This window comes from Melanerpes formicivorus, unplaced genomic scaffold (assembly GCF_026170545.1).
Source record: "Melanerpes formicivorus ecotype bairdi unplaced genomic scaffold, bMelFor1.0.p_v2 SCAF_46, whole genome shotgun sequence".
Lineage (NCBI taxonomy): Eukaryota > Metazoa > Chordata > Aves > Piciformes > Picidae > Melanerpes > Melanerpes formicivorus.
Window position 1 is genome coordinate 5,300,659 of NW_027142398.1, and position 25,663 is coordinate 5,326,321.

At 58.7% G+C, this 25,663-nt stretch overlaps 1 protein-coding gene across 6 annotated transcripts in view; it reads left to right on the forward strand.

The window, feature by feature from the left end:
• Nucleotides 1-25,663, forward strand: part of ANKS1A (ankyrin repeat and sterile alpha motif domain containing 1A) — a 67,189-nt gene that overhangs the window by 8,996 nt on the left and 32,530 nt on the right. For 3 of the 6 annotated variants that reach the window (XM_068159837.1, XM_068159838.1, XM_068159840.1), the window contains exons 2-12: nucleotides 5,201-5,281; nucleotides 6,292-6,448; nucleotides 8,113-8,175; nucleotides 11,452-11,748; nucleotides 12,342-12,417; nucleotides 12,709-12,810; nucleotides 13,999-14,094; nucleotides 14,184-14,380; nucleotides 15,443-15,535; nucleotides 18,898-19,015; nucleotides 24,770-25,332. In XM_068159837.1, the coding sequence (XP_068015938.1) occupies nucleotides 5,201-5,281; nucleotides 6,292-6,448; nucleotides 8,113-8,175; nucleotides 11,452-11,748; nucleotides 12,342-12,417; nucleotides 12,709-12,810; nucleotides 13,999-14,094; nucleotides 14,184-14,380; nucleotides 15,443-15,535; nucleotides 18,898-19,015; nucleotides 24,770-25,332 (1,843 nt within the window). Of the gene's footprint in view, nucleotides 1-5,200; nucleotides 5,282-6,291; nucleotides 6,449-8,112; nucleotides 8,176-11,451; nucleotides 11,749-12,341; nucleotides 12,418-12,708; nucleotides 12,811-13,998; nucleotides 14,095-14,183; nucleotides 14,381-15,442; nucleotides 15,536-18,897; nucleotides 19,016-20,898; nucleotides 21,208-24,769; nucleotides 25,333-25,663 lie in introns of those variants that run through there. The other 3 variants (XM_068159839.1, XM_068159843.1, XM_068159841.1) reach the window with 2 other exon arrangements.

The following is a 25,663-nucleotide window of genomic DNA, read 5'->3' on the forward strand; positions in this document are numbered from 1 at the left end:
TGGGAGCCCTGCCCGGGGGTGCTGAGCCCTGCCCGGGGGTGCTGAGCCCTGCCAGGGGGTGCCCAGCCCTGGGACCCTGTGAGTTGGGAACACAGAGCTGCCCCTGGGGTGGCTTGGCCTTGGCTCCTGCCCTCTGGCCCAGGTCACCTCCTGAGTCACGTCCCAGGGGTCAGGCAGGAATGGATGGAGAGGCAGGAGGAGAAACCTGCTCCTGTCTGAAGGAGCTGTGGGGCTGGGGGTGACCTCCAGCAGTGCTCTGCAGCAGCTCTCCCCAACAGGAGCTTCAGCACCTGCTGAGTCATGGAGCAGAGCAGCCAGGAGCAGAGCAGCCAGGAGCAGAGCAGCCAGGAGCTGAGCAGCCAGGAGCAGAGCAGCCAGGAGCAGAGCAGCCAGCTCTGAGAGCCAGCAGCTGAGCAGCCAGCTCTGAGAGCCAGGAGCAGAGCAGCCAGCAGCAGAGCAGCCAGCAGCTGAGCAGCCAGCTCTGAGAGCCAGGAGCAGAGCAGCCAGCAGCAGTGCAGCCAGCTCTGAGCAGCCAGCAGCAGAGCAGCCAGCTCTGAGCAGCCAGCTCTGAGCAGCCAGGAGCAGAGCAGCCAGGAGCAGAGCAGCCAGCAGCAGAGCAGCCAGCAGCTGAGCAGCCAGCAGCAGAGCAGCCAGCAGCAGAGCAGCCAGCAGCAGAGCAGCCAGCAGCAGAGCAGCCAGCAGCAGAGCAGCCAGCAGCAGAGCAGCCAGCAGCTGAGCAGCCAGGAGCAGTGCGCAGCCAGGAGCAGTGCAGCCAGGAGCAGTGCAGCCAGCTCAGAGCAGCCAGGAGCTGAGCAGCCAGGAGCAGTGCAGCCAGGAGCAGTGCAGCCAGGAGCAGTGCAGCCAGGAGCAGTGCAGCCAGGAGCAGTGCAGCCAGGAGCAGTGCAGCCAGGAGCAGTGCAGCCAGGAGCAGAGCAGCCAGGAGCAGAGCAGCCAGCAGCAGAGCAGCCAGCAGCAGAGCAGCCAGGAGCAGTGCAGCCAGGAGCAGAGCAGCCAGGAGCAGAGCAGCCAGCAACTGAGCAGCCAGCTCTGTGCAGCCAGGAGCAGAGCAGCCAGGAGCAGAGCAGCCAGGAGCAGTGCAGCCAGGAGCAGTGCAGCCAGGAGCTGAGCAGCCAGGAGCAGTGCAGCCAGGAGCAGAGCAGCCAGCAACTGAGCAGCCAGCTCTGTGCAGCCAGGAGCAGTGCAGCCAGGAGCAGTGCAGCCAGGAGCAGTGCAGCCAGGAGCAGTGCAGCCAGGAGCTGAGCAGCCAGGAGCAGTGCAGCCAGGAGCAGTGCAGCCAGGAGCAGAGCAGCCAGCTCTGAGCAGCCAGCTCTGAGCAGCCAGGAGCAGAGCAGCCAGGAGCAGTGCAGCCAGGAGCAGTGCAGCCAGGAGCAGAGCAGCCAGGAGCAGAGCAGCCAGGAGCAGAGCAGCCAGGAGCAGTGCAGCCAGGAGCAGTGCAGCCAGGAGCAGAGCAGCCAGGAGCAGAGCAGCCAGGAGCAGAGCAGCCAGCAGCAGTGCAGCCAGCAGCTGAGCAGCCAGGAGCAGTGCAGCCAGCAGCAGAGCAGCCAGCTCTGAGCAGGCTCAGGCAGAGCTGCTGTCTCCATCAGAGCTTTGCTCAGCTCCTGGGTGCTCAGTGAGGTGTTGTGAGGGCACTGCCTGCTGCAGTGACTGCCCTGGGCAGTGTGCCCAGCTCTGGGCTCCCCAGTGCCAGAGGCACAGGGAAGTGCTGGAGGGGGAGCAGTGACTGTGGCAGGGAGCTGAGCTCCAGGTGAGCACTGGAGAGCTTTGCATAGCAGAGGGAGCCCAAAGCAAGCCCCTGCCGAGGTGGGAGGGGACTGGGAGGAAGATGAAGGCCAAGAGCAGGGGAAGTGCTGCAGCCCTGCTCTGGGCTCTGCTGCAGATGCTGTTACAGCATCCCCCTCCTGCCCAGGCTCTGCTGCCGAGGGGAAACATCTCCAGATCCACCGTGTGGAGGCAGCTCCTGGCTCTGCTCTGCTGCTCTGGCTGCTGGCTTCCATGGCACAGATGGGAAAGCCCTGGAGGCAGCCCTGGGAAGGAAGCCCTGCTGGCTTCCAGAGCCCTCACCTGTGGCACAGCAGCTCTGCACAGCCTCTCCAGACCGCTCTGGGAGGTCATCCAGCTCGGGAGCTCCGAGGGCCCTGCAGTGACCTTCCCATGCCAGTGACTTCCCCCTCCTGGCCTCTCCAGGCTGTGCTGCTCCTGTGCTTAGCTCTCCCGTGAGCAGCTCAGGGTCACCTCTTGGTCAGTGCCTTGCATTGCTGCACAGCAGCGGGACGAAGGCTCTGCTTTGCCAGCTCAGCAGAACTGCAGAGCTGGAGAGGAAGAGGAGGGAGGAGATGGAAGCCCTTCCCTGCAGCCTTCCCATCTGAATACACACACTTCTGAGCTGCTGGGGGTTTGACCTTTCCGTGCTAAAAGCTTCCTTTATTTGCAGGAGCAAAAGGGCAAGGGGGAAGCAAGGACACAGCAGACTGTGTTCTTCCTTTTATGTGGTATCTGAGCCCCCAGCAGCTGCTTCCCAGCGCTGCTGCCGAGCCCGTCCCCCTCCCCCCCCCCCCGTGCCGAGCCCGTCCCCCTCCCCCCCCCCCCGTGCCGAGCCCGTCCCCCGTCCCCCTCCCCCCCCCCGTGCCGAGCCCGTCCCCCCCACCCCCCGTGCCGAGCCCGCCCCCCGGCTGGCCCCCAGCTCCCCCTGCAGCCAGCCCTGTGGGGGCCTCTGGCAGGTCCTGGCTGGTGCCTCAGGGGGTGCCCATCACAGCCCCCCCTTTGGTGTTCCCTGCTTCCTGCCTGCAGGGGGTCACCCGGGGTCCCAGCATGGCGGGGGGCTGGTAGGCATCTCTGGGGGTCAGCAGCTGGGAGCTGTGTCTGAGGGGCTGCTGGTTTTTCACCTCTGCACCATGAAGCTTCCTGAGCTCAGTGCTGGGCCTCAGTACTCTGCTGCAGTGCCAAGCTCTGGCTCAGGCCAGCGTAGCAGCCTGCGCCAGGGGATGCACTGGTGCAGTGTTTCAAGCTGCTGCAGACTGCACAGCAGCCTTTCTGGCCTGCTTGTAACCATTAATTGCTGCTGTAAATCCAGCTATAAATTATCTGGGCAGCCACACCACATGAGCTCACTGCCAGGAACGAACAACCAGAGCCTGAGAATTACTCAGGAGCCCTGCACACTTCAGAGCTGCTGCAGCTGGATGGAGCAGGGCACCTCCTGGGCTCATTTGGGTTGGGTTTTGGTGTCTCTTCCATCTCTGGGGGTAGTTCAAGCCAGCATCCTGCCAGTGCTGTGAGGAGCACTGGGGGTGCTTTGCATGCCTGTGTGGGACTGCTGCTTGCTTCTGCAGCTGGGATGCTGTGTGGGGAATGCCTCTGGATTAGCCTCTGATCCTTTGCAAATTGGATTTTGTGGCTTGCTCCCTCGCCCTCTTGGATGAAGTTTCCCCTCAGCTGCCTGTGCTCCGTGGGACTTGTGTCTGTCTGGGCACTGCAAAGCCTTTTGTAGTGCTCTCCTGGATCAGCAGTGGCCTGGAGGGCAGTGACTTTCCATTTTAGAGCTTGCTTCGAGATCCTAGGGCTGGAGCAGCTCTCCCACAAGGACAGGCTGGGAGGGTTGGGGCTGTTCAGCCTGGAGAAGGCCCTGGGGAGACCTTGGAGCTGCATTTCAGTACCTGAAGGGGACCTGCAGGAAGGCTGGGGAGGGACTGTTCAGAAGGGGCTGCAGGGACAGGACAAGGAGCAGTGGTTTGGAACTGGAGCAGGGCACAGTTAGGTTGGACACCAGGAGGGAGTTCTGCACAGGGAGGCTGGGGAGACCCTGGAGCAGGGATGTGGTGGAGGTCCCACCCCTGGAGACATGTAAGGGTAAACTTGATGTGGCTGTGAGCAACCTGCTGTAGCTGGAGGTGTCCCTGCTGAGTGCAGGGGCTTGGGCAAGATGCCCTTGGAGGGTGTGAAAGGTGCTGGGCACAGCCTGCTGCTTGGGTCCCACTGCTCTCTGCAGGCCTCCTGTGGGCTTGGTGCCTTCCCTGCAGCTGTCACAAGCTGTGCTGCAGGGGCTCTGGCTGGGAGCTCTCTGCTCATCCCTGGTGCTGCCCAGGCTGCCTCTGCCTCACACAATGAGCACAGCAGTTCCATGCTGGGGAGGGAGTGAACCCCTGCAGAAAGAGCAGCAGCTGAGTGGACTCTGAACCACTTAAGCTGGGGCTTAGAGGTGCTGTGAAGTTCTGCCCCTAGTTAGGGCAAACAGTGCAGCAGGGTGCAGTGCATCAGCCAAGCCTGGCTGGCCAGGCTTAGCATAAATCCTGGCTAATTCCCCTCAGTATTAGCACAGGCCAGCAGAGAAGGAAGGGTGGCTGTGGCTGCCTCCAGGACAGGGGAAGGGTTTCAGTCTGGCCTGGGGGCCATGTGCTGGGAGAGGCTGGTGGCACTGGTAGGGGTGGCAGCAGGAACCAGCCCCCTCTAGCAGCAAGCTCTGGAGCACTGCCAGCTTCTCCCACAGGCCTTTCTCCAGGGTTTGAAACAGGACACCTTGCAGGGGGTAGAGGGAAGGTTACTCCTCCACAGGGTTAATCCCTGAAGCTTTGGTGTTTGACTTTTGAACGGGGGGGGAGTGAGAAATGTTCCCAAGGGCTCAGGGACCACCTGCCCCTTCAGGGAGATGCCAGCAGCTGCCAGGTGGGAATGATGCTGGGCAGTGAGAAGTCAGCCTGGAATCACCCTGGTGGCCAGGGGCTGTGTGCCACAGTCTCTGACTTCCATCTGAAGTGACTGTGGAGGGCAGAGGCTTTGCCAAGGCCCCCGGGGGGGTGGGGATTGGCAGAGGGTCGATGGTTTGCTGCCTCCTGGCTCCCCCCAGCAGATGTGTGCCTCTGAAGGTGCTTTCTGGCAAGCACACCTGTGGCTGAAGGCCATGGGAGCTGTGCTTTGGGAGTGGGGTGGTGTGAGGGAGCCTGGCATGGTGGTGCCCCCTGCAGCAGCTGGGTGCCCCCAACCCCTGTGCTGGGCACTGTGCCACCTGATCTGTGTCACTGCTCCTACCCACAGCTCCCAGCCACTGCTCTGCCTCCAGCTGAGCACTTGGTGTGAGCTCTGCTGAGCTGAGCTCTGCTGAGCTGAGCTCTGCTGAGCCTGGTCCCTGCCAGCTGTGTCCGTTTGCTCTGTGCCTAAGTGTTCCCTGTCCCTTTGTGTCTTGCAGCATCTGGAGAGGGCCAAATGTGAACTGTGTGGACAGTACTGGATACACTCCACTGCACCATGCTGCTTTGAATGGTCATAAGTGAGTCACTCCTAATGCCTTTGCTCCCAGGGGATGGTGCTTTCTGCTGTACAAGCCACAACTTCTGTGTCATGGTCACCAGTGCTGTGCTGCCTGCACTGCACCTTCAGGCTGGAGAGCAGCAGTGCAGTGAGGCAGTGGCTGCTGCAGGGCGTCCTCAGCCCCTGAAAGCTGCCAAAAGAGGCTTTCAACCACCCTTCTGTGCAGGAGACACAAATCATCTCAAAGTGGCTGCTCCAGTAACAGTCCTCTGCAGTCTGTCTGCTGTCCAGTGTCTTCTGTGCCTGCACCACTGCAGTTTGCTTTTGTGCTGTCCAGTTTTGCAGTGGCTTGAGTCTGCAGTGTGGGAAGCCTTGGACTGCTCTCTGCTGCCTGAGATGCTGAGAGACTGAACAGAGGGAAAATCTTCACTCCTTCCAGGGCTTGAAAGGGGCTGCAGGAGAGCTGGGGAGGGACAGCATGAGAGGTGATGGCTTCAGAGGGGAAGAAGCTGGATTGAGACCAGACTTGGGGAAGGAACTTTTGCCCATGAGGGTGGTGAAGCACTGGAACAGGCTGCCCAGAGAAACTGTGAAGGCTCCTGGAGGTGCTCAGGTGCTCAGGGCCAGGCTGGATGAGGCCTTGAGCAAGCTGGGCTGGGTGGGAGGTGTCCCTGCCTGTGGCAGGGGGTTGGAACTGGATGAGCTTTAATGTCCCTTCCAACCCAACCCATTCCATGGTTCTGTGATCACTGTCCTGCTGCAATTCACTTTTCCCCAGAGCACCTTGTGGATGACTTCAGTCTCTGTTCAGCCCTCAGTGTGAAGGTAGCACAGAGCTGTCCTGAGCTCCCTGAGCAGCTCCTGTCTTTATTTCCCCCCCAGGCAACCTTTCATAGGAACACTTTCAAATCAGATGTCAAGAGGACCTCTCTTCCTGTTCAGATTAACTTCTTGTGACACAGCTGCTGCAGAGGCTGGGCTGTGACACAGGCCTGGGGGTCTGATGGCCTCACATCTCCTCTCCTGCAGGGATGTGGTGGAGGTTCTGCTGCGGAACGATGCCCTGACCAACGTCGCAGACTGCAAGGGCTGCTACCCCCTTCACCTGGCAGCCTGGAAAGGAGATGCAGACATAGTCAAGCTCCTCATCCACCAAGGACCTTCACACACTAAAGTGAACGAGCAGGTCTGTGGCTTTTCCTCCAGCATCTTGTTGAATCACTTCCCCTGCTGGAGACAGGCTCCTCCAGCTGGCTCCTGACCCTCCCCGAGCTGGGAGCAGTGCTGGGAAGCCCTTGCTGAGGGGACGAGAAGGGCACTGCCTAAAGCAGACACCCAGTGCAGAGCTGGGGGTGCACTGAGTGAGGTGGAGATGTTTACACAGAGAGATACAAAACCAGCCCACCCCTAGCAACTGGTCTCCTGCTTTCACACTGAGCTTCTGAGACTAACCCACAGCTTTTCCTCTCAGTTCCTGGGCAGCTGAGAGAGGCTCCAGTCCTGTTGGCTCCCTCCGCTGGGAGCCACTCAGGGCAGCTTTGTTTGGCCCTGCTCTCCTGGCTCCTCTCCTGGCTTGTCTCTAGCACTTGCTCCAGTAACTCATTTGTAAGCTGGAAGATCATTTTAACCCTCCTTGCCCTCAGATTAATCCCTGGCTTAACCTGAGAGAATCATTTTCTCAACCAGGCAAGAAAGAAAGAAGTAATGTGGGGGGCTGCTTGCCCTGGCCAAGCTGCTGGCTTGGAGCTGGATGCAGAGGGGCTGAGAGCTCTTCTGTGGTGTGCCCCCTTGGGAGCAGCTGCCTCCTGGGGGACTTGCCCCTGGAAGTCAGCTCCAGTTCCATGAAATGCTGCTGCTGGCAGACCCAAACCTTTCTTTTGTTCAAGAGTTTTGGATGAGGGCTCACTGGGTGAGGCCAGCTGAGCAGTGCTGCTGAGTGAGCCTCAGTGACAGATAGTTACAGCTACAGTGGCCCTTGGTGGTCCTGTCCCTGGGGCAGGAGTATTCAGTGTCCCTGGGAACCAGCTCCTGAACACTCAGGTCTACATCCAGGAGCACAGGAGTAAACCAAAATCAGCTTCCCTGCCTCAGTCCTCCCAGGCTGGAAGTGTCCCCTCCTGCAGAAGTGAATTCCCAAGGTACTTTGGCTCTGGTTTAGCCAAAGCCACTGCAGTCAGGAGGAGCAGCTGGGAACTAGCACTTCCTGCTCTTTAATTGTGCTCTGCTCTGGGAACATTTCAGAAGCTGAGGAGCAAACTCCCTTTGGAGTTGGGCTTAGGAGTCTCTTCCAGGGTACTCTGTGGGTACCAAAGTGCCCTGCTTATGTTTCCTGCTCCTCAGTACCAGACAGCTGATGCTGCACCAGGCTGCTAGAGCGCTCCAGTGCATCCAGCAGGAGCAGCTTAAGGTGTCTGAGTGTCTGACAGTTCACCACTGCAGGGCTGTGGCCAGGCACTGCTGCAGGCATGCAAGCTGTTGAGCTGCAGCTGAGCAGCTCAGTTAGCTGTTTTCAGCCTATCTGGTAAGAGCTGACTGAGGGCCAGGGCAGACCTCAAGAGCAGGTTAAAAGCTGTCACCTCCAGGTGATGATTCAGGGCTGGCTGTGTGCTGGGGAGCTTTTCAGAAGAGAAGAGTCAGGCCAGCAGGCTGTGCTGCTGCTGTCTGCAGTCCTGTGCATGCAGTGCAGAGCAGCTCAGGCTGCAGCACCCAGCAGCTAGAGTGGCTTCTGCTGTTGATGGCTTGGACTGGCCCAAGGCGCTGCGCCCCTCGGGGGTCACCCATTGCTCTGTTGCCATTTCTCACCCATCTCATGACCACATTTGTTTTCTTGTTTCCTCTTCCTTTTTGTAGAATGCTCTTGAGATCAAAGAACTCAAAAAGCACGGCCCCTTTGACCCATATATCAATGCCAAGGTGTGTACTGTGCCCTCAGCCTCTCGCTGCCTCCTCGCTGCCAGCTGCGCTCGCCGGCTGCCAGCTGCAATCTCAGCCAGCTGCAATGGTTCCAGGTCACTCTGCAGCTGCTTGGGGGAAGAGTAAAACAGGACCAGTTACCTCCTGGGGGTTCCTCTCTTCAGAGCAGTCCTAGACACACAAGTTAAGGGATGCTTTTCCTTACCCTCCTGGGGCTCCTCCGTTGCTTAGCCTTGTAGGGCTGGTGGTGCTGGGCAGTTGCCTCTCTTAGCTGGATGGCTCCCAACAGGTAATGTTCCTGCAGTTACAGTGCTGCAGGTTTGGTTCCTGTGCTCCTGGTGCTGAGAAATGCAGAGAGGAGTTTGGGTTTTTCCTGCTTAAACATGGATGCAGCTTCTCTGGGGCTGTTTGCAGGGACCTTGGATGCCTTCTCTCCTACCAGATGCAAAATGCTGTGTTTGTGTGAGTGGACACTTGAGGCTCTGGTGCTGGTGGGAGCAGGGGAGACAGGAACATCCCAAGTCCCTCATGTCCTGCTGGTTGCATCAGTCTCTCTTTCCTGATGTCCACTCTGTGCTCTCTGACCCTGCAGCCCTCACTCTCCTCTTCATGTTTTCCTGCCTCCTCTGCTCCTCTCTTGCTCTCAGTTGCCCTTGAGCTACACAAAGTCAGGGCCTTGGCACTGGGATGTGCTGAGGCTGAGCCACTGAGGGAGCCCTGAGAGGGTTCCTGGTGGTGGTTGTCACTGTTGTTTGTGGTGGGGCTGCAGGCCAGTGCTGCTTTGTCAGGAGGTGCTGCTGCTGTCAGCCAGCAGCCCACAGCTGCTTGCAGGTTGGGCCCAGCCATGCAGGGCAGAGTGCAGGTGGAGCTTCCACTGCCTGATCTGCAGTGCTTTGGAAACACCAATTCAGCATCCCTGAGCTTGCTGGGAATGAGATTGGGTTTGCAGGCCCCAGAGCAGGCACAGAGCTGCTCACAGGGAGCTGGCCCCTGCTGGTGATTGGAGCAAAAGTCCCTGTGGGAATCCTACAGCACTGCTGAATGTCTGCTGTGGGAAGGTCCCTGGGGAGCAGTCCAGGTGCCAGGGAGCAGCTTTGTCACTATCAGAGTGAAGTCTCTCACACTCCAGCATGAAAGTTAGATGAGACATGAGGAAGAAATTCTTCCCAGGAGGGTGGTGAGGCACTGGCACAGGCTGCCCAGAGATGATGTGGAGCACTTCTGTGAGGCTGCACCAGGCTTCAGGATCTCACTGCTTGCTGCCCAAGGCTGGGATGGGCCTCGGCTGGCACCTCCTGGTGAAGCCTGGGCTTTGCTTCCTGCTTTGCTTCCCTCTCTCCTTTCTGCCTGCCATGAGCAGGAGCTTTGTGGAGAGCCTGGCAGCAGGGCAGGGCTGTTCCATGTCACTGCAGCAGGGTTGGGCAGGACAAGCCTTGGCCAGATGTGCACTCACTGCCCAGAGCCCTGCAGGGGAGCCTTGGGAAGGGCTTGGATGGCACCAGAGGATCACTGAAACTCTTCCCAGCCCTAAGAAAGGATCAGGTCTACCTAAACCTTTCCTGACCAGTCTCTGTCTGGCAGCTTCTCAGAAACCTGACAGAGGGCCAGCTCTGGAGTCTCACTGGTGTGAGCAGTGCCTGCCCCCCGTGGCCCCTTGGGTAGAGACCTGCTGCTCCAGAGGGCAAAACTGGGCAGAGTGGGTGCCTGGGGCTGGCTGTGCCCTGGGCTCACCCATGCCTGGGGTCCCTTTGTGCCAGCTAAGGATGTGATTGACCTTTGAATGCCCTGGGACCAGCAGCCTCAGCTGGTAGGCTGGGTGTGATCCCTGTGCTTCTCTCTCCCCTTCTCACTCCTCTCTGCAGACTTTCTGTCCCCTTGTTTGTCCCTTCCCTCACCATGGCTGCCTCTACCCTGCCCCAGACAGAGCCTGTGTGACTTTGCACTTGTGTGCTGTGAGTGATGCCATGCCCTGCTCACCTCCTCCAGTATCTCCTTTGCATGTCCCTGGTGCTGCCTCCTTAGCCTCTGCTTTTAGACCAGCTGCAGAGAGCCTCTCCAGAGCCCCCTCTCCCCCCTCCTGCTTCTCCCCTGGCTGAAAAGTGCTGCAAGGACCAGAAAAGAGCAGCTGGGAGCCTGCAGCTGGGGCTGCTGGAATCCTTAGAAGGGCAGAACGTGTGGGGAGCTTTGGAGTGCTGGACAGCAGAGCCAGTCCAGAGGTCCCTCCCAGCCACTCTGCTGTGGGACTCAGGGGTTCTGTGCAGTGTGCTCTTTGGGGCTTTTTAGTGGAAGCTCTTCCTAAAACACCACATTCCAGTGACCCCTCCAGCAAGGGGCAGTCTGTGACTGTTTGCACTGAAGGCTTTTGGGTCAGATCAGTGTTTGTGTCCGAAGTCCTTACCCAGAACTTCTCTCTGCAGAACACAGAGCAGTGAAGCTGGGAACTGGAGCTGAATGTAGCTAGGGAAGAGTCTCTTTCACATCTGGCCATGATCCTGCTGTGCACCTGCAAGTGCAGCATGCTGGGCTGCTTGCCTTTCAGTGCTCTGCACTGCTGGTGCTGAGGCTGGCAGATGCGTTACCTGGATCAGGCTCTCACTGTGGAGATGTTCTGTTGCTTGGCCATCTCTTCCCTCAGCTGAGCTGAGACCCTGGCACGCTGCTGCACTGCTCTCTGATGCACAGGCTGCATGTACCTGAGCTCCCTCTTGCCCTGCATGCCTGCTCAGGAGCTGTGGGGCTGCAGAGGTGGATGGCTGCTGCAGGCAGGACTAGCAAGGTTTGAAACAGCTGAGGTTTAAATCTGAGAGGAGGATGATGAAGCTCCAGCAGGTGCAATTCCTGCTGCACTTTGCCTGCCATGTATTGCAGCCTTTTCTTTTCCTTCTGCAGCAGGGGATGCTGCCAGCAGGCATCAGAGTGCCTTGCCCACGTGCTAGCAGAGTTTGTGGGGATCCAGATACGCCTCAGGGGTCCCTTACCCATTAGCATGGTCCCTTGATTGTGGCCTCGGTGCTCTCAAGGCAGGCTCTCCCTGGGAGGCAGCTGTGCCCCATGGAGCAGATTTCCATACCTGGGTACAGCTGGCTCTGGGTTTGGAGCTCTCAGGGGTGGGGGCCGCGAGGGGATGCCTGTGCCTGGTAACTGGGCAGCGAGATGGTGCCAGCCCTGGCTGACTCTGGGCTCTCTGCTTCCCACCTGCTTTGGTTTGGGTGTTCCAGCGGCTGGAGCTTGGCCTGCAGCCCGCTGCCCGTTCTGACCCCGCTGCTTTGCCCCCAGAACAACGACAACGAGACAGCCCTGCACTGTGCCGCGCAGTACGGCCACACCGAGGTGGTGCGGGCGCTGCTGGAGGAGCTGACGGACCCCACCATGCGCAACAACAAGTTCGAGACCCCCCTGGACCTGGCGGCGCTCTACGGCAGGCTGGAGGTGGTGAAGCTGCTGCTGAACGCCCACCCCAACCTGCTGAGCTGCAACACCAAGAAGCACACCCCCCTGCACCTGGCAGCCAGGAACGGGCACAAGGCCGTGGTGCAGGTGCTGCTGGAGGCCGGCATGGACAGCAACTACCAGGTAGCGGCGGCTGCGCGGCGCAGCCCTGGCTGCTGCTGCCCCCGGCCCTCCCTGCTGAGGCAGCAGCAGCGGCTGTGGCTTCCTCTGGGCCTTGGTCAGCTCTTGGTTGCTCTGAGAGGCTGCTCAGAGGGGTTCTGGTGCTGTGCATGCTTCAAACCTGCTTGTTGGCTGGGCACAGAGCCCCAGACACGTAGTGGGGGGAGAAGCCCTTTTGCCTGAGCTCCTCTGCCCCCAGCACTGTGAGCTCTTGATAGGGAGGGAGGCAGAGGGAGCCTCCTCCTATCAAGCCCTTGGGAATCTGCAGTCTCCACAGCAGCAGCTTGGCTGTGATGGCCTTGTCTTGCCTGCCCAGGACATGAGCTCTGGCTAAGCTGCAGCAAGTCCTTTCTTGGCCTCTCTCTTGGGCCTGCATGTCTCTGAAGAGACCACCTCCATCTTCCATACCAGTTGTAGGAAGGCTGAGGGTCTGTTCTCAGCTGCAGGCCTTGGTGCCCACACACTGTATGATGCTGTCCTGCTTCTATAACCCTCTCCCACCTGCCTCCATCCCACCCCACCCCTGGCTTCATGCTGTCTCTCCATTTGATTTGCAGACTGAGAAGGGCAGCGCTTTGCACGAAGCTGCTTTGTTTGGCAAGACAGATGTGGTACAAATATTGCTGGCAGCAGGTGAGAGAATGATCCCCTTGGAAGCAGTAACCTGTGCCCCCCTCACCCAGGGCTCAGGAGACTCCTGTGTGGTTGGCAGCATGTTCCATGTTCCTCCAAGCAGCTCTCAAAGCTCCTCAGAGAGAGTTACAGCAGAGGCTCTCTCTTGGTGTTTGGCTTTGGCTCTGCCTCTCCAGAGCATTCTTGGCTCTCTTCAGTGAGGAACTCAAATGCAAGATCTGACAAGGAGAGAGATGAATTTGCACATGGAAAATGTCCTTGGTTTTGCCTTCTCTGCCACTGCTGCCACAGGTATTGATGTGAACATCAAGGACAACCGAGGCCTGACAGCCCTGGAGATCGTGAGGGAGCTGCCCTCGCAGAAGAGCCAGCACATAGCAGCTCTCATCGAAGGTCAGTGGCAGGAGGGAAGCGTCTGGGGTGCTGAGCAGACAGGACCTGGCTCTCCAGTCCTGCAAGGTGCTGACAGCAAAGCAGCTTCAGGTCGGGTCCCTCAATGGGAACCTTGCTGAAGTCTCTCCAGACCCAGTGCCTGCAGGGGGCTTGCAGGAGGGGACACTTAGGGGTATTGGCTCCTTTGCTGAAGGAGTGGGGCACAGCCTTTGCAGTTTAAAAGGGCCCAGGCTGAGCTTTGTTTAGCTCTAGAAGTGAATTAAAATGAAGGATGGCCTGAATCTGCCTGCAGAATGCAAAGTGATAGCTCTAGCAGTGGGTGTGGATGAACTCCTTCATGTGTCTGTGCAGGCAGACAGTCATCCCTGGAGCTTGCATCCTGCTCCTCACTTCACTGGGGAGCTTGGGCATGGATTTTGCAGCTGAGATTTACAGAAAAGGCCTTGATTGCCTGTGGTTTATGAAGGAGCTTGGCCCATTGTGCCTGTCCAAGTTAGGGAGTGAAATGTGGCATCAGCTCCAGCCAGCCCCTGTAATTATGCTGTCTCCATTTCCTCTCAGCTGTGGGGAGATCAGAAGGCTGTGCAACTGCTGTGCATTATTCATCTGCAGCCTTTGAGAGCTCTGCAGGTTCAAAGCACTTTGCAGACTTTAATTAAGCTTTGCCTGGGAGGCTGCTGGGTTATCTCTGAAACTGAAGCCAAGGATGGGCTTCAGACCTGGAGTTCTTGCAGGTAGCTGCTGTTGGTTTGCTCCTGTGAGCTGCCTGCTCGAGGTGCTGCTGGCTGACTCCATTCCTGCAAGCTTCCTGTCCCCGGCTGCGGTTAGGGGACCGCAGCTGGCACTGGGTCTCTGTCCTGTGGCTGCAGAGGACAAGGCTACATCTCTGCTCAGTGTGTGCCTACACCATGATGTCACCTGCTCCATGGCCTTGTGCCCCTGCAGCAACTGTGCAGCCTTCTGGTCTCTGTAGGAGCTGAAGGAGCCATCCTGCACTGTGTGCTGTGCCCCTGCCTGCTTCTGCTCTGGGATCTGAGCTGCAGTGTTGATGATGTTCTTGGCTTACTGTCTTGGAGACTTCACAAGCTGGCAGTTGGCCTTCTGCCCACAAGGGAGGCAGTGCCAGGTGCCAGCTGGGGCAGGACCCCAGACTGCCCTGGCCTGACCCTGCCACCCTCCTCGTTGCAGATTACACTGTTGGGAAGAAGAGTGCCAAAGCTGCAGAGAAGCCTCCTCAAGCACCTCTGGCTCCAGCCTCTGAGCCCCTGTGCCACACAGCCCAGGGTAGGCTTCCACACAGCCCAGCAGCCACAGCACCCTGGCTTCCCACTGCAGGTGCCCCAGTGATGCCCTTGTCTCTCCTCCCCTCGCAGGTGACGTGGAGAAAGCAGTGACAGAGCTGATCCTAGACTTTGATGTGCCCCCAGAAGAGGAGAGCCCCTATGAGGCCCTGTACAACGCCACCTCCTGCCACTCCCTGGACAGCCTGGCCAGCGGCAGGTCCTCGGACAGGGAGTCCTGCACCAAGGAAGCAGAAGCAGCTGGGCTGAAGGCAGCAGCAGTCAGGCCTGTATGTAGCTCTCTTCTTCCCAGGAACAGCTGATAGGAGAGGAGGAGAAGGCCTCCAGTTGCCCCAGGGCAGGTGTAGGTTGGGCATGAGAAGCAACTTCCCCACTAAAGGTTCTCAAAGCCCGGCACAGGCTGCCCAGGGAGGTGGCTGAATGCCCATCCCTGCTCTCTGCATCCTGGCTCCTCAGGACCTTTGGGCTGACCTTTGTCTAGAAGAAAGCTTTGGAAACCTGCCTGGAGCATTTTCTCCTCTCTTCTGCTCTCTGCCCCAGAGAAGGTTCTCAAATTACCTTTGAGAACATCCTGTTGGAAACTGCTTGGCAGCAGAAAGTTTTTGTGTATCACTTGCAGAAGTCTGTAGAGGGTACTCAAGGCTTTAGAAGGCCCTGCAGAGCCCCTGGAAATGCCTCCAGGGAAGTCTTCTCCACCTCCTCTTAGTTGCATCTGTGGCCCTCTTAGCTGCTGTAGGGCAGGTGGGATGCTGGCCTTGCAGCTTGCTGAGGCAGCTTCAGGGCTTGGTTCCTGGTTGGTTTTCAAAGCCTGCTCTCTTGGAGTATTTCTGGGCACAAGGCAGCAGAGGGCAAAGGAACTGCTGCTGGTAGTGGAACCCTGGCTCCTCTCTCTCTCTGGTGCATCCTCTCCCCTCTGCACATAGAGCAGCAATGAGACCAAAGCCTTGGAGGGTGACCCTCCAGGCAGCTCTCCCCTTGGGGTGCACAGCAGGAGAGGCACTGTCCTGTGCCTGGTGGCTTAGATCCATCCCTGAGCCGTCCCTGGTGGTGGTGTCTGGTGTGAAAGGAGCTCAGCTCTGTCACAGGCTGGAAAAGAGAAGGCTGAGCTGCGGTGCAAAGGGAGGAGGAGGAGGGGTGAGCGGCAGGAGCCGGCCGCAGATCTCCCCAGGCTGGAGCTGGGAGGGCTCTGCGCTCCGGTTCCGTTGCCATCAGATGGAGCTGTTGCAGGGCTGATGGCCCGCAGCTGGCCCTGAGCTGCCCGCAGCTGGCCCTGAGCTGCCCGCAGCTGGCCCTGAGCTGCCCGCAGCTGATGGGGATCCTCTCCCCCGCAGAGGGAGCGCCCACCCCCGCCTGCCAAGCCGCCGCCCGACGAGGAGGAGGAGCCGCAGGTGGAGAGGAAGATCAGCCACGGTGCCGCCTGCGAGGTACGCGGGGTCCCGCCGGGGGTTGTGCAGGGCTGCGGCTTGGAGCAGAGCCTCCCTCGGGGAGGAGCCGCGGTGCTGACAGCTCCCCGGGCCGCGGCGCTGCTGCCCCTTGCCATGGGAACTTCCTCTGCCCTGACCTCCAGCCCTGCTCTCCTCTTCCTCGCTGAGAATTCCCTCAGGAAGAGCCTTTGCTGGAGCGCTCCTGCCCACTCGTTATGGTCCCAGCAAATGCATCTTCACTTGAGCCTGAGACCCTGAGGGCCCTGTGGTTCCTGCTTGCTCTGAGCTCCCAGCTGTGGGGGGCTGCGTGGGCTGTGTCCCACGGCTGGGAGCAGCCAGCAGCCTGACCCAGCATGTCTGGAAGCTGTCTTCTGCAGAGGGCCATGTGTGAGCTCTCCTGCTCTGCACTGATGCTCCTGGGCTTCCTATTCCTTGTTTCTATTCACCTGCCTCGCTCAGAGGTGAGGGCTCTGGAGGAGACCCAGCTGTGAGGGGCTGGGAAACCACAGATCTGTCTTGGCAGCTTCTGCTGACAGTCAGGCAAACCTGGACAGCATCCCCAGCCCGTGTGGCTTTCCCAGATGCAGGAGCTGTGGCCTGCCTCTGGCTGCTGCAGCAGCCTCCAGCTCACCAGCTGCTTTGCTCTGAGCAGCTTCATCTGCTGAAGCTCCTGCAGGGCACAGACTTGACCTGTGTGATTTGATTCACATCCACATCAGACAGGAGCAAAATGGCCTTTTACAGAGTCCCCAGCCCTGGAGAGGTTGAACAGCTGTGGTGCAGAGGGACAGGGCTTGGTGGTGACCTGGCAGTCAGGACTCCAGGATCTTAGAGGTCTCCTCCAGCCAAAGGGATTCTGTGTTGCTCTGAGTAAAGCTCCAGACAGTGCAGGAACAGTAAAGCTGAGCTGGAACACTGATGTCCCCACTGCTCTCAAAAGGGTTTGGCAGTATCTGAGAAGGAGTCCCATGGCCAGCTCTGGGCAGTGCAGAGCTGGGTGGCAGGGCAGGGCACAAATGGGCAGCAAAAATTGTTCCTGATGGTGAATACAAGGGAGGGAAATGTGCTTGGGCTGCCCCTGCAGAGCTCTCTGGCCACAGTTAATTACCAAACACCTGCTGTGCTGTGCTGCCATCAACAGCTTGGGAAGCAGGAGCCAGCACAGGATCTCTGGCTGCCAGAGGGATTGGGGCAAGTGACTCACTGGGGAGGTCTTGGTCTGCAACCAGCAGAACTGATGGAGCCCACAGGCACTGTCCCACTGCCTGGAAATGACCTTCAGGCTCCCAGAACCATGGAATTGTTTGGGCTGGAAAAGACCTTCAAGAGCATCCAGTCCAACATCAGCCCCACACCACCATGGCCACCAAACCCTGGCCCCAGGTGCCATGGCCACAGCTTTCCTGAAGCCCTCCAGGGATGGGGACTCCACCACCTCCCTGGGCAGCCTCTGCCAGTCCTTGACCACTCTTGCAGCAAAGGAATTTTCCCTCCTCTCCAACCTAACCCTCCCCTGGCACAATTTTAGGCCAGCTTCTCTCCTTCTATCACCTGAGGCTGGGCAGAAGAGCCCAACCCCCACCTGGTTTCAGCCTCCTTTCAAGGGAGCTGTAGAGAGCAACAAGGTGTCCCCCCAGCTTCCTCTTCTCCAGGCTGAGCACCCCCAGCTCTGGGTCAGTGGTTGCTTTTCCAATCTTAATGATCCTATTAAAAAAATCAGAGGAATTGGAAGAGTTTGATTTGATTCCATCCCTCCTGGCTGCCTGCAGAGCAAGCTCAGCTCTCCAGCAGTGAGCTTTGTTTGCAGCCCACCTGGAGCTCGATTCAAAGCTGGGCAGGTGGGAGCTGGGGAAGGTCAGGAAGAGCCAAGGCCAGCAGGGCATGCACAGAGCTTACAGAACAAGGGCTGGGGACTGCCTGCTCCCTTCAGGTGCCCTGTGCACAGTGGGTGACAGAGGACACCTCAGCCACCATCATCTGCAGGGCTCCAGGGGCTGTGCTGCTGCCTGGGTCCAGGGCCACAAGCTGCTGCTGTGCAGGATGGTTCCAGGGTGTCTGGCCAGGGCCTGTCCCCTGCTGCTGTGGTTGTTGGTTTCGTGCCCCCACCTGGTCAGAGGGCTCTTTGCCTTAGTTTGCTGGTCAGGAGCTCCTTCAGCTGAGCAGGAGCTGCAGATGCAGCTCAGGGCAGGCACAGCAGCACTTTCCCTGCCGGACGTGGCTGCTTCCTGCCATTGAGGGCAGTTCACTTAAAGCCGGCTGGGCTGCCGCAGTCAGGGTCCTGCCTGTGCTGCTCCCTCCTGGCTCTCTCCAGGCTGCCAGAGCTCCTGACTCATTTGCTGCTGGGTAGGTAGCTTGAAGAGGCTTTGGGGAAGGGACTGGGGGTGGTGCTGAGCCTGCAGTCTCCACGGTGGCAGTTCCTGGAGGTTCCATTCAGACCCCCCCGGGGGGTGGGGCTCAGACCTGCTCTTGCCTCCCAGGGCAGCAGGGAGGGATCACTTGCTGCCGAGCGCGGGGTCGAGCCCCCCGTGGTTGGCTGTAGGCACACCTGGCTCCTGGGACAAGGCTCCATCAAGTGCCAGGGTCTGGCCAGGAGATGGTGCTGGCAGGCAGCTGGCAGGCAGTGCCCCTGCCGGCAGGGTGCCCGGTTCAGCCCCCCTGGCACTGGGGGAGCTCTGAGGGACGTTTGTCGTCCTTGGCACTGAGGCAGCCCAAGGAGTTTGGGGCTGCAGCAAACCTCTCCCTGCACATGGAGGGTGGCTTTGCAGAGCAGCTTGCAGGAGGCTCTGCCAAGATTCCAAACAAGCTCTGATCAGAGGCTTTGAGGGATTTCAATGAGCAGCATCACATCCTGAGGTTAAACTGAGTGCACACAGTGCTGCCTGGGGCCCTAGTCCTGGATGTGCTTCGTGTCCCAAGGTTCCACGTGCTGGGTCAGAGCCTGCTGGGAAGGTGGCAGGGATCTGGGCTGTGTTCTGAGGGTCTCTCTTCAGCCATGCCCTAACAGGGCCAGCAACTAAATAGTGAATGACAATGCAGATTCCAGCAGCAACAGAGTCTGAGCTGGGATGAGCAGGAATAGTGGCCTCAGCTCTTTTCCCCTCTCCAGGCTGCCTGCAGCCCTGTGCAGTGCATCAGTTGGTGCTGGAAAGCTGTCAGCAACCTGGAGCAGCAGAAAGTCAAGGGGGGTGGGTGTGTTTCTGAAGGTGGAAGGGAAGGGTGTTACACTTTGGACCTCACTCCACAGTGAAGTTCTTGCTTCTGCCAGTCCCTTGCTTTAAGCCATGGCAGAAGGGAAGCTGTGCTCTACTGCTGGGGTAAACAGCTCTGCTCTCCAGAGCTCTACATGAAGCTGTTTTTCCCAGGCCTCTGTTGCACGAGGAAAGAGCAAAGGAAGTGGAGCTGAGGAAGAGGAACACCCCTACGAGCTGCTGCTTACAGCTGAGACTAAAAAGCCAGTTGCAGTGGACAGGAAAACAAGAGGTAAGTGACCACCCAAACAAGCAGAGCTGCTGGCTTGGGATGCTTTGAAGGAAGATCTGGAGGGCAGGGAGCAACTGGAACAATGAAAGTGGCTGCTGGGTGGGGTGCTGGGGTCTGGGTTGCAATTGTTTTGTTTCCTGGGGATCTTCACTTCTCTGAAGGAGAGATCTGAGTGTTCCTGTACTGAATGTACACTGAGGAAGGGCAGCTCTGCTGTTTAGACAGCAAAGGGCTTGTGAGGACCTTCTCTGTTAGCCAGTGACCCAGTCCTGAGCACAGCCAGGAGTGCAGGAGGGTGGGAGCTGTGCTGCTGCCGTGAGCTGAGCCAGGGCAGGCGTTCCCACGGGCCACATTCTGCATCCAGCTGACTGCAGACCTGGTGCTGTTGCTTGCTTAGATCAGGAGATGATTGGCCCTGCTGGCCTGCTCTTCAAATCAGTATCTTGCTGTGTGTTCACTCATTGGAGATGCTAATAACAGAGGAGGAAAACAAAGATGTGCAGAGCAAGCCTCCTCCTCGGACAGTCCAGCCTGTGGCCGGCTCAGGTACCCCTTCCAGAGGGACTTGTGTGCTTCAGAGAGGAGCTGGGAACACCTTGTCCCTTCTGTTTGGCTGTTGCTGGGCTTCTTGGCCTCCCTTCAACAACAACAGATGATTTGTTTGGAGGAAAAACTTCTCTTGCTTTGGGCAAGAGCCCTGAGCAGGAACTTGGAAGGATTTTGTCTGGGCTCTGAACCTGAAACCTTCTCACTTGGAGGATGAAGAGAGGATGAGGAGGGCTCGATGGGATGCCTCAGTGACTGCCCTGAGATGCCTGCAGCTTTCCTTCCCCTCCTCCTTGCAGCATGGTAACTTTGATTGCTTGTGCCCTGCCACACTCCCAGCTCCTCCAGAGGGGCACAGGAGGTCACTGCTTTCCCACCAGCACTTGCCAAAGCCACTTGCTGCCCAGCAAAGGGAAGATGCTTTTCGGGTTGGTGCTTTGCAGTCTCAGCCAGGAGTAGTCCTTGGGCAGCAGCCATTGAGGCAGAAGCTCTCAGGCTCTCTTTCCAGTGTGCAGCCATTGCTGGTCAGTGCAGTGTGAGCTATTCCGGGGTGCTCTGCTCCTTCCTCTGGCTCCCATGTCTGGGCCTGATCACTGGGAGTGAGCTGCAGTTGTGTGTCTGCCTGAAAGCTGCTGTCAGAGCAATGCATCTGCCTGTTCCTGAGGCAGGTCTGTTCTCCTGAACACCTGGGGGGGCTGTACTGGGGCTGCCTAAGCCCCAGTTCATGCAGAGGCTGCAGGAGGCATCTTCAGCCTATCAAAGATCAGCTTTGAAGCCTGCTCCCTGTGCTGGGAACGGGGGAATGCTCCCAGCCCCTGTGGGGTCAGGTGCCAGGGGAGCCTGCAGGAGGTGGGAGCAGACATGGCTGAGGATGCAACAGGGCTGCTGCAGCAGGGAGAGACACACAGGAGTGGCCTTCTTGGCAAAAAGCTAAAGGCTGGGCAGGGACTGGAGCCTTAGTTGGGGTGCTGGGGAATTTTCCCACCTCTGGATCAGAAGGGTCCTGCAGCATCAAAGGCAGCAACTGCATCCAAAGACAAGGAGCAGGCTGAAGCATGGCTTTGAATTGCTTCTTGGCCCTGGTTCTCAGAGGCTGGGCTTCTAGATCTTGCTTGCTGAGGTCTGGAGGAGCCTTTGGTCAGAAGAGGAGGATTCAGATTCCTGCAGGCTATTGAGGAGGCAGCTGGAAGGCTGGGCTGCAGGCAGGCTGGGCTTAATGGAGCCTTTGATAGCTGCTTTGTGCCTCTTGCTGCGAGCTGTCCTGTCTCAGTGGCTGGCTGAATGTGGCATTATCCCTGGCTTGGGTGCCTTTGTGTATCTCACAGCACTGTGCTGTCACATGCTGAAGCAGTAGGAAAAGTTGGCCTCATGCTTTGGGCAGAGGATCAGGAGTGGTCTGAGCCAAATGCTTTCCCATCCCTTTGGTGAGGAAACTCTGTGCAGGAGGTCAGGGGCACTCAGAGCTCGCAGTGGGACTTGTGGATAAGCCAGGGGTGCTGAGCTGCCCAGGAGCAGACTGCCCAGCCTCTGCTGTGCTTGGAGAGACCTGCTGGAAGATGCATCTGGGGAATGCTCCTGAGCTCTGATGTCTGTTCTGCTTCTCAGGAGAGCCACCCACGAGTGCTCTCAGCTGTGCCCAGCTGCAGGTAGGACTAACTTGGTTCCTTCTGATAGTTGGTAAGAGCTGGCATGTGCTGTGCTGCTGCCAGAGGAAGCCCAGCTGCAATCACCCAGTGCTCTGGGTTGGAAGGGACCTTTAAAGGGCATCTTTGAGCAGAGACATTGAAGTCTCTGCTTTGCCCTTCACAGTGTGACTTGTGCCCTAGACCAGAGCTCTGACATGAGCCAAGCCATGCTGCAGAGAGGCTTCAGGAAAGCACCTCTGGAGAGCCAGGTTGTGTCTGTGTGGATGTCAGTGTGGGGGACACGTGGGTACTGCAGGCAGGGCTTGCTAGGGACAGAAACCTGCTGGTGAGGTGAGTGTGCAGAGCCAGAGCTGCTGCCCTCCCTGCCCTTCATCACAGCTGCAGGCCAGCCCCATTGCCCCTGCCCCAGTCTCAAGCCTCCATTTCTGCTGCTGTGATGTGTTGGGAAGCTTCTCTGCAGAGCCTCAGCAGTGACCTCTGCAAGCAGGCAGAGCAGTGGCTTGTTGCCCTCTGTTAAGAGGGGACACAGGCAGGGGGGGTACAAAAGAGCACCAGGTCAGGCAGCTTAGGAGGAGAAACTGCCCCAAATGGCTGAGCTTGCAGAGAGCAAGGCAGGAAGGTGCTGAGCCTGGCTGGGTGCCATGGGCACTGCCCCACTGCTTGCCCTTTACTGCAGCTGGAGGTTATTTGGGCACCCCCCAGGCCAGTTTCCTTCTCTGGCCTACTGTGCCACAGGAGCAGGGTTTGCATTCTCCTCACTTGCCACCCTCTGGGCAGCCTTCTCCAGAGGCAGGGTAGAGGCTGCTTTAAGTTTGAGCAAAAGCAGCTGCAGTAACAGCCTCAGCCTCCTAATCCAGGGCATGAACCAAATCCTGCTGATGATACAGAGGGGAAGAAATTCGACCGAGGCAGAGTGGTTGCAGCTTAGTGTTAAGAGCTTAGGGAAGTGCCTCATGTCTGGAACCAGCAGGCTGCTGGCAGGGTTAATTGAGTCCTCCCTGGGAGTCCTGGGCTCAGTTTTGGGCCCCTCGGTCCAAGAAGGACATTGAGAGCTGGAGCAAGTCCAGAGAAGGGCAACAGAGCTGGGGGAGCATCTGGAGAACCGGGCTGGGGAGGAGCAGCTGAGGGGGCTGGGGTGGTTCAGGCTGGAGGAGAGGAGGCTGAGGGAGACCTCCTTGCTCTCTGCAGCTCCCTGAGAGGAGGCTGGAGCCAGGTGGGGGCTGGGCTCTGCTCCCTAGGAACAAGTGACAGGATGAGAGGAAATGGCCTCAAGCTGCCCCAGGGGAGGTTTAGGTTGGAGATGAGGAGAAAATTCTCCACTGAAAGACTTCTCAAACGCTGGAACAGACTCCCCAGGGAGGTGGTTGAATCCCCATCCCTGGAGGGGTTTCACAGCTGCAGAGATGTGGTGCTGAGGGCCAGGGCTTAGCACCAGACCTGCAGAGTTAGTGACTGGAGTGGAGGATCTTAAAGAGCTTTTCCATCCAGAATGGTTCTCCTTCAAGATGTTCCTCATCCTTTGAGCCAAGTGTTCTTGCCTTTGCTTCAGCCCTTCCTTCCCTGGCAGCTGCCTTTTGTTTTGAAGTCCTCCTCCTCAGCTCCATGAATGCCTGGTTGTGATTGCTGGTCAACAGGAGCCCTTTTGTGAGCCGTGGGAGCTGGGGCTGGAGCAGGAGCACTCTGTGCTGGCTGGGCCCAAGGGCTCCAGCACATGGCAGAGACTTTCAGCAGCCGCCTCTGCCCTCAGCAGAAATGTCAGAGAAGGTTAAGTTGGGACAGGGCAGAAGTTATTGCCAAGAAAGGAAAGAGGCTGAGGAGAGGCTCTTGGTTTTGCACAAGTTTTAACCCCCCCAGGTTCATGTGACTGTCCCTCTGTCCCTGCTGTCAGGTCAGGAGCTTTGCTTCCCAAGGATGCAGCACGGCTGAGCTCTGCTGAGGCTTCTCTCCAGCTTCACAACTTTATGCAGAGTAACCAAGCAGTCTGCTCCTGAGAGCCTCTGATGGCAGTTGCCGTTGGCACCCCCGAGTCAGTGGCAGGCTGGTGCCGGTGCCACCGCCTCCCCCCAGCCCAGCTGCCTCCCCCTGGCAGCTTCAGCTGCAGAAGCTGTGCTCTCTGTGCCTGTGCAAGATAATCAACAACTACTTCATTGTCCTGGAATCTTTACCTCGTAGGATCCAGAGTGAGATAAGCCCTGGCATCCCTGGAGCCCAGCAAGGGCCGCGGGCAGGCTGCCCTGGCAGCTCAGCTCCGTCCCGGCTTTGGCTCTTCCTGACTCAGCTGCCAGCTGAGCAGAAGGCTCTCAGCCCTGCCTGGGGGGGGTGCCAGCTATGCTCATGGAGCCCAGGGTGTGTGGGACCCTGGGATCTGAAGCAGTTTGCAGACAAATGACTAATTCAGACCTTCCCTGCCTCGTTTGTGGTGTGAGGACAGACCACAAACCCAGGTGGGCAGCGGTGCTCAAAGCGCCCTGCCAGGCTTCGTGCTGGGAAGGATGCTGGGGGAAGGAGCTGACCTCTGCTCTTGCTAACAGGCTGCTTTCAGCTCAAGATAAGTAGAATTCCTGCGTGTGTTTTGCACCCTGAATGAGGATTCATTTGCCTCAGCTTCCCTTGGCTGCTGGCTTGCTAAGCAAGCATTTCCTGCTCACATCCAAACATCCTCCCTGCCTTTCGCAGCCACCCTACCAGGCTTTGGTTTTAGGGTCCTTGGGCTGAGGCTGTTTCCCCAGCACTAAGTGGAAGTGGTGGCTCCTGGCAAGCAGTTTATGGGCAGGTACAGGACAAAACGTGGTGAGCAGAAGTTACACTGCTGAGCTTTGCTGAGCTTTGCTGGCACAGGTCAGCCCCAGGCTCAGGAGTGGCCAAGGTGAGCGGATGTGTGCTGTGCACATGCCTGGCAGAGTCCATTGCTCATGGTGTGTGCAGCCCCCTGCTAGCTGATGCTGAAGATGCAGGCACAGGAGTGCAGGAGCAGCTGAGCAGCAGGGTGGTGTTTCTGGGGCAGGTCAGAGCCTGCTCTGCTTGGCTGCTTCTCCCCTTGCACAACAGCTGTTTGTTTCTCTCCCCTGCGTCAGGAGAGGCTAAACAGAAACCACGAGGGAGGGAAGCAGAGCTTGTTTTGGGGAACAGGGCTTGGAGCTCACAGGTTGACTGCAGTCCAGAAGTTTTCCCACCCTGCAGCCTGTGCCAGGAGCAGGGAGCACAGCTCTGAGTAACACTTTGGCCTCCATGGAAAGGGATCAGATGTTCCAGCAGCCTCCGGCCGGCTTCTCCCACCTCACTTGCTCTCTCTGCAGGATATAGTTAGCACTTCTCTTGGCCTTATATAGCAAGGCCCTGATAGTGCTGAGATGAATAGGGGCAGGGGGAGGGCTGCAGGCTGCATAAATCAGGCAGTGTTTGGGATTTCGTAACCGCCGTGGGTCCCAGCTGAGCACACTGAACGATGCTGAACTCTGCTCTCCATCTCCCTCTCTCCCTGGCCGAGGGCAGGGGGGCAGCTGGACTTGTGCTGCTGCTTCCATGCTTCTAATGTCGTCCCCCCCGTTTTGTCCTCTTGAAGAGCACAGGAGGAGCAGCGGCAGCCGGGACGCCGCGGAGGGCCAGGACAGCCAGGTGCCGGAGCAGTTCTCGGGCTTGCTGCACGGCTCCTCCCCCATCTGCGAGGTCAGCGAGGACCCCTTCAGGCTCGCTGCCTCCGCGGGGAAGGGAGGCACGGAAGCTGCCAGCCACCCACCTGCCATGCAGCTGGAGGATGCCGAGCTGCTGGCCCCTGCCCCGCCACGGAGCGGCTCTCTGGACGCGGAGCACAGAGCCATCTACGCCACCGTGCAGCACGCCCCTGGCAGCCGGCCGCCTCCCGCCGCCGGCCTCCCCCACGGGCAGCAGCACCCTGGCAGGGCCGAGGAGGAGGGGGACAGGGCTGTGGGCAGGGCCCCCCCGGGGAGCAAGCCCAAGGCCGAGCTCAAGCTCAGCCGCAGCCTGTCCAAGTCGGACTCGGACCTGCTGACCTGCTCCCCGACGGAGGAGGATGCCATGGGCAGCCGCAGCGAATCGCTCTCCAACTGCAGCACGGGCAAGAAGCGCCTGGAGAAGTCTCCCTCCTTCGCTTCTGAGTGGGATGAGGTAAGGCTGAGCTTGCTTCAGCGCTGGGCCAGCAATGAATCCACACAGCAGGAGCTTCCCCCTGCCGTGCTGGCCCACAGAGGGGGCCCTGGGTGCCCCTCTGTACTTTATAGGCGCTCACATCACGCTAACAGGCAAACACTCACCTGGGAGTCTTCAAGGTGTTGAATGCCAAAGGATTGACTTCCCTGGAGGTGCAGAGCAGCAGAACTGTGAGAGGCTGGAGGCTTTCCAAAGCTGAAGTTGCTCAGATACAGAGCTGGGTTAAATGTAGACAAGCCACAGAAGTTTTTGTGCCCAAACTGAGGGAGAGTTGCTAACAGAGCTCTCA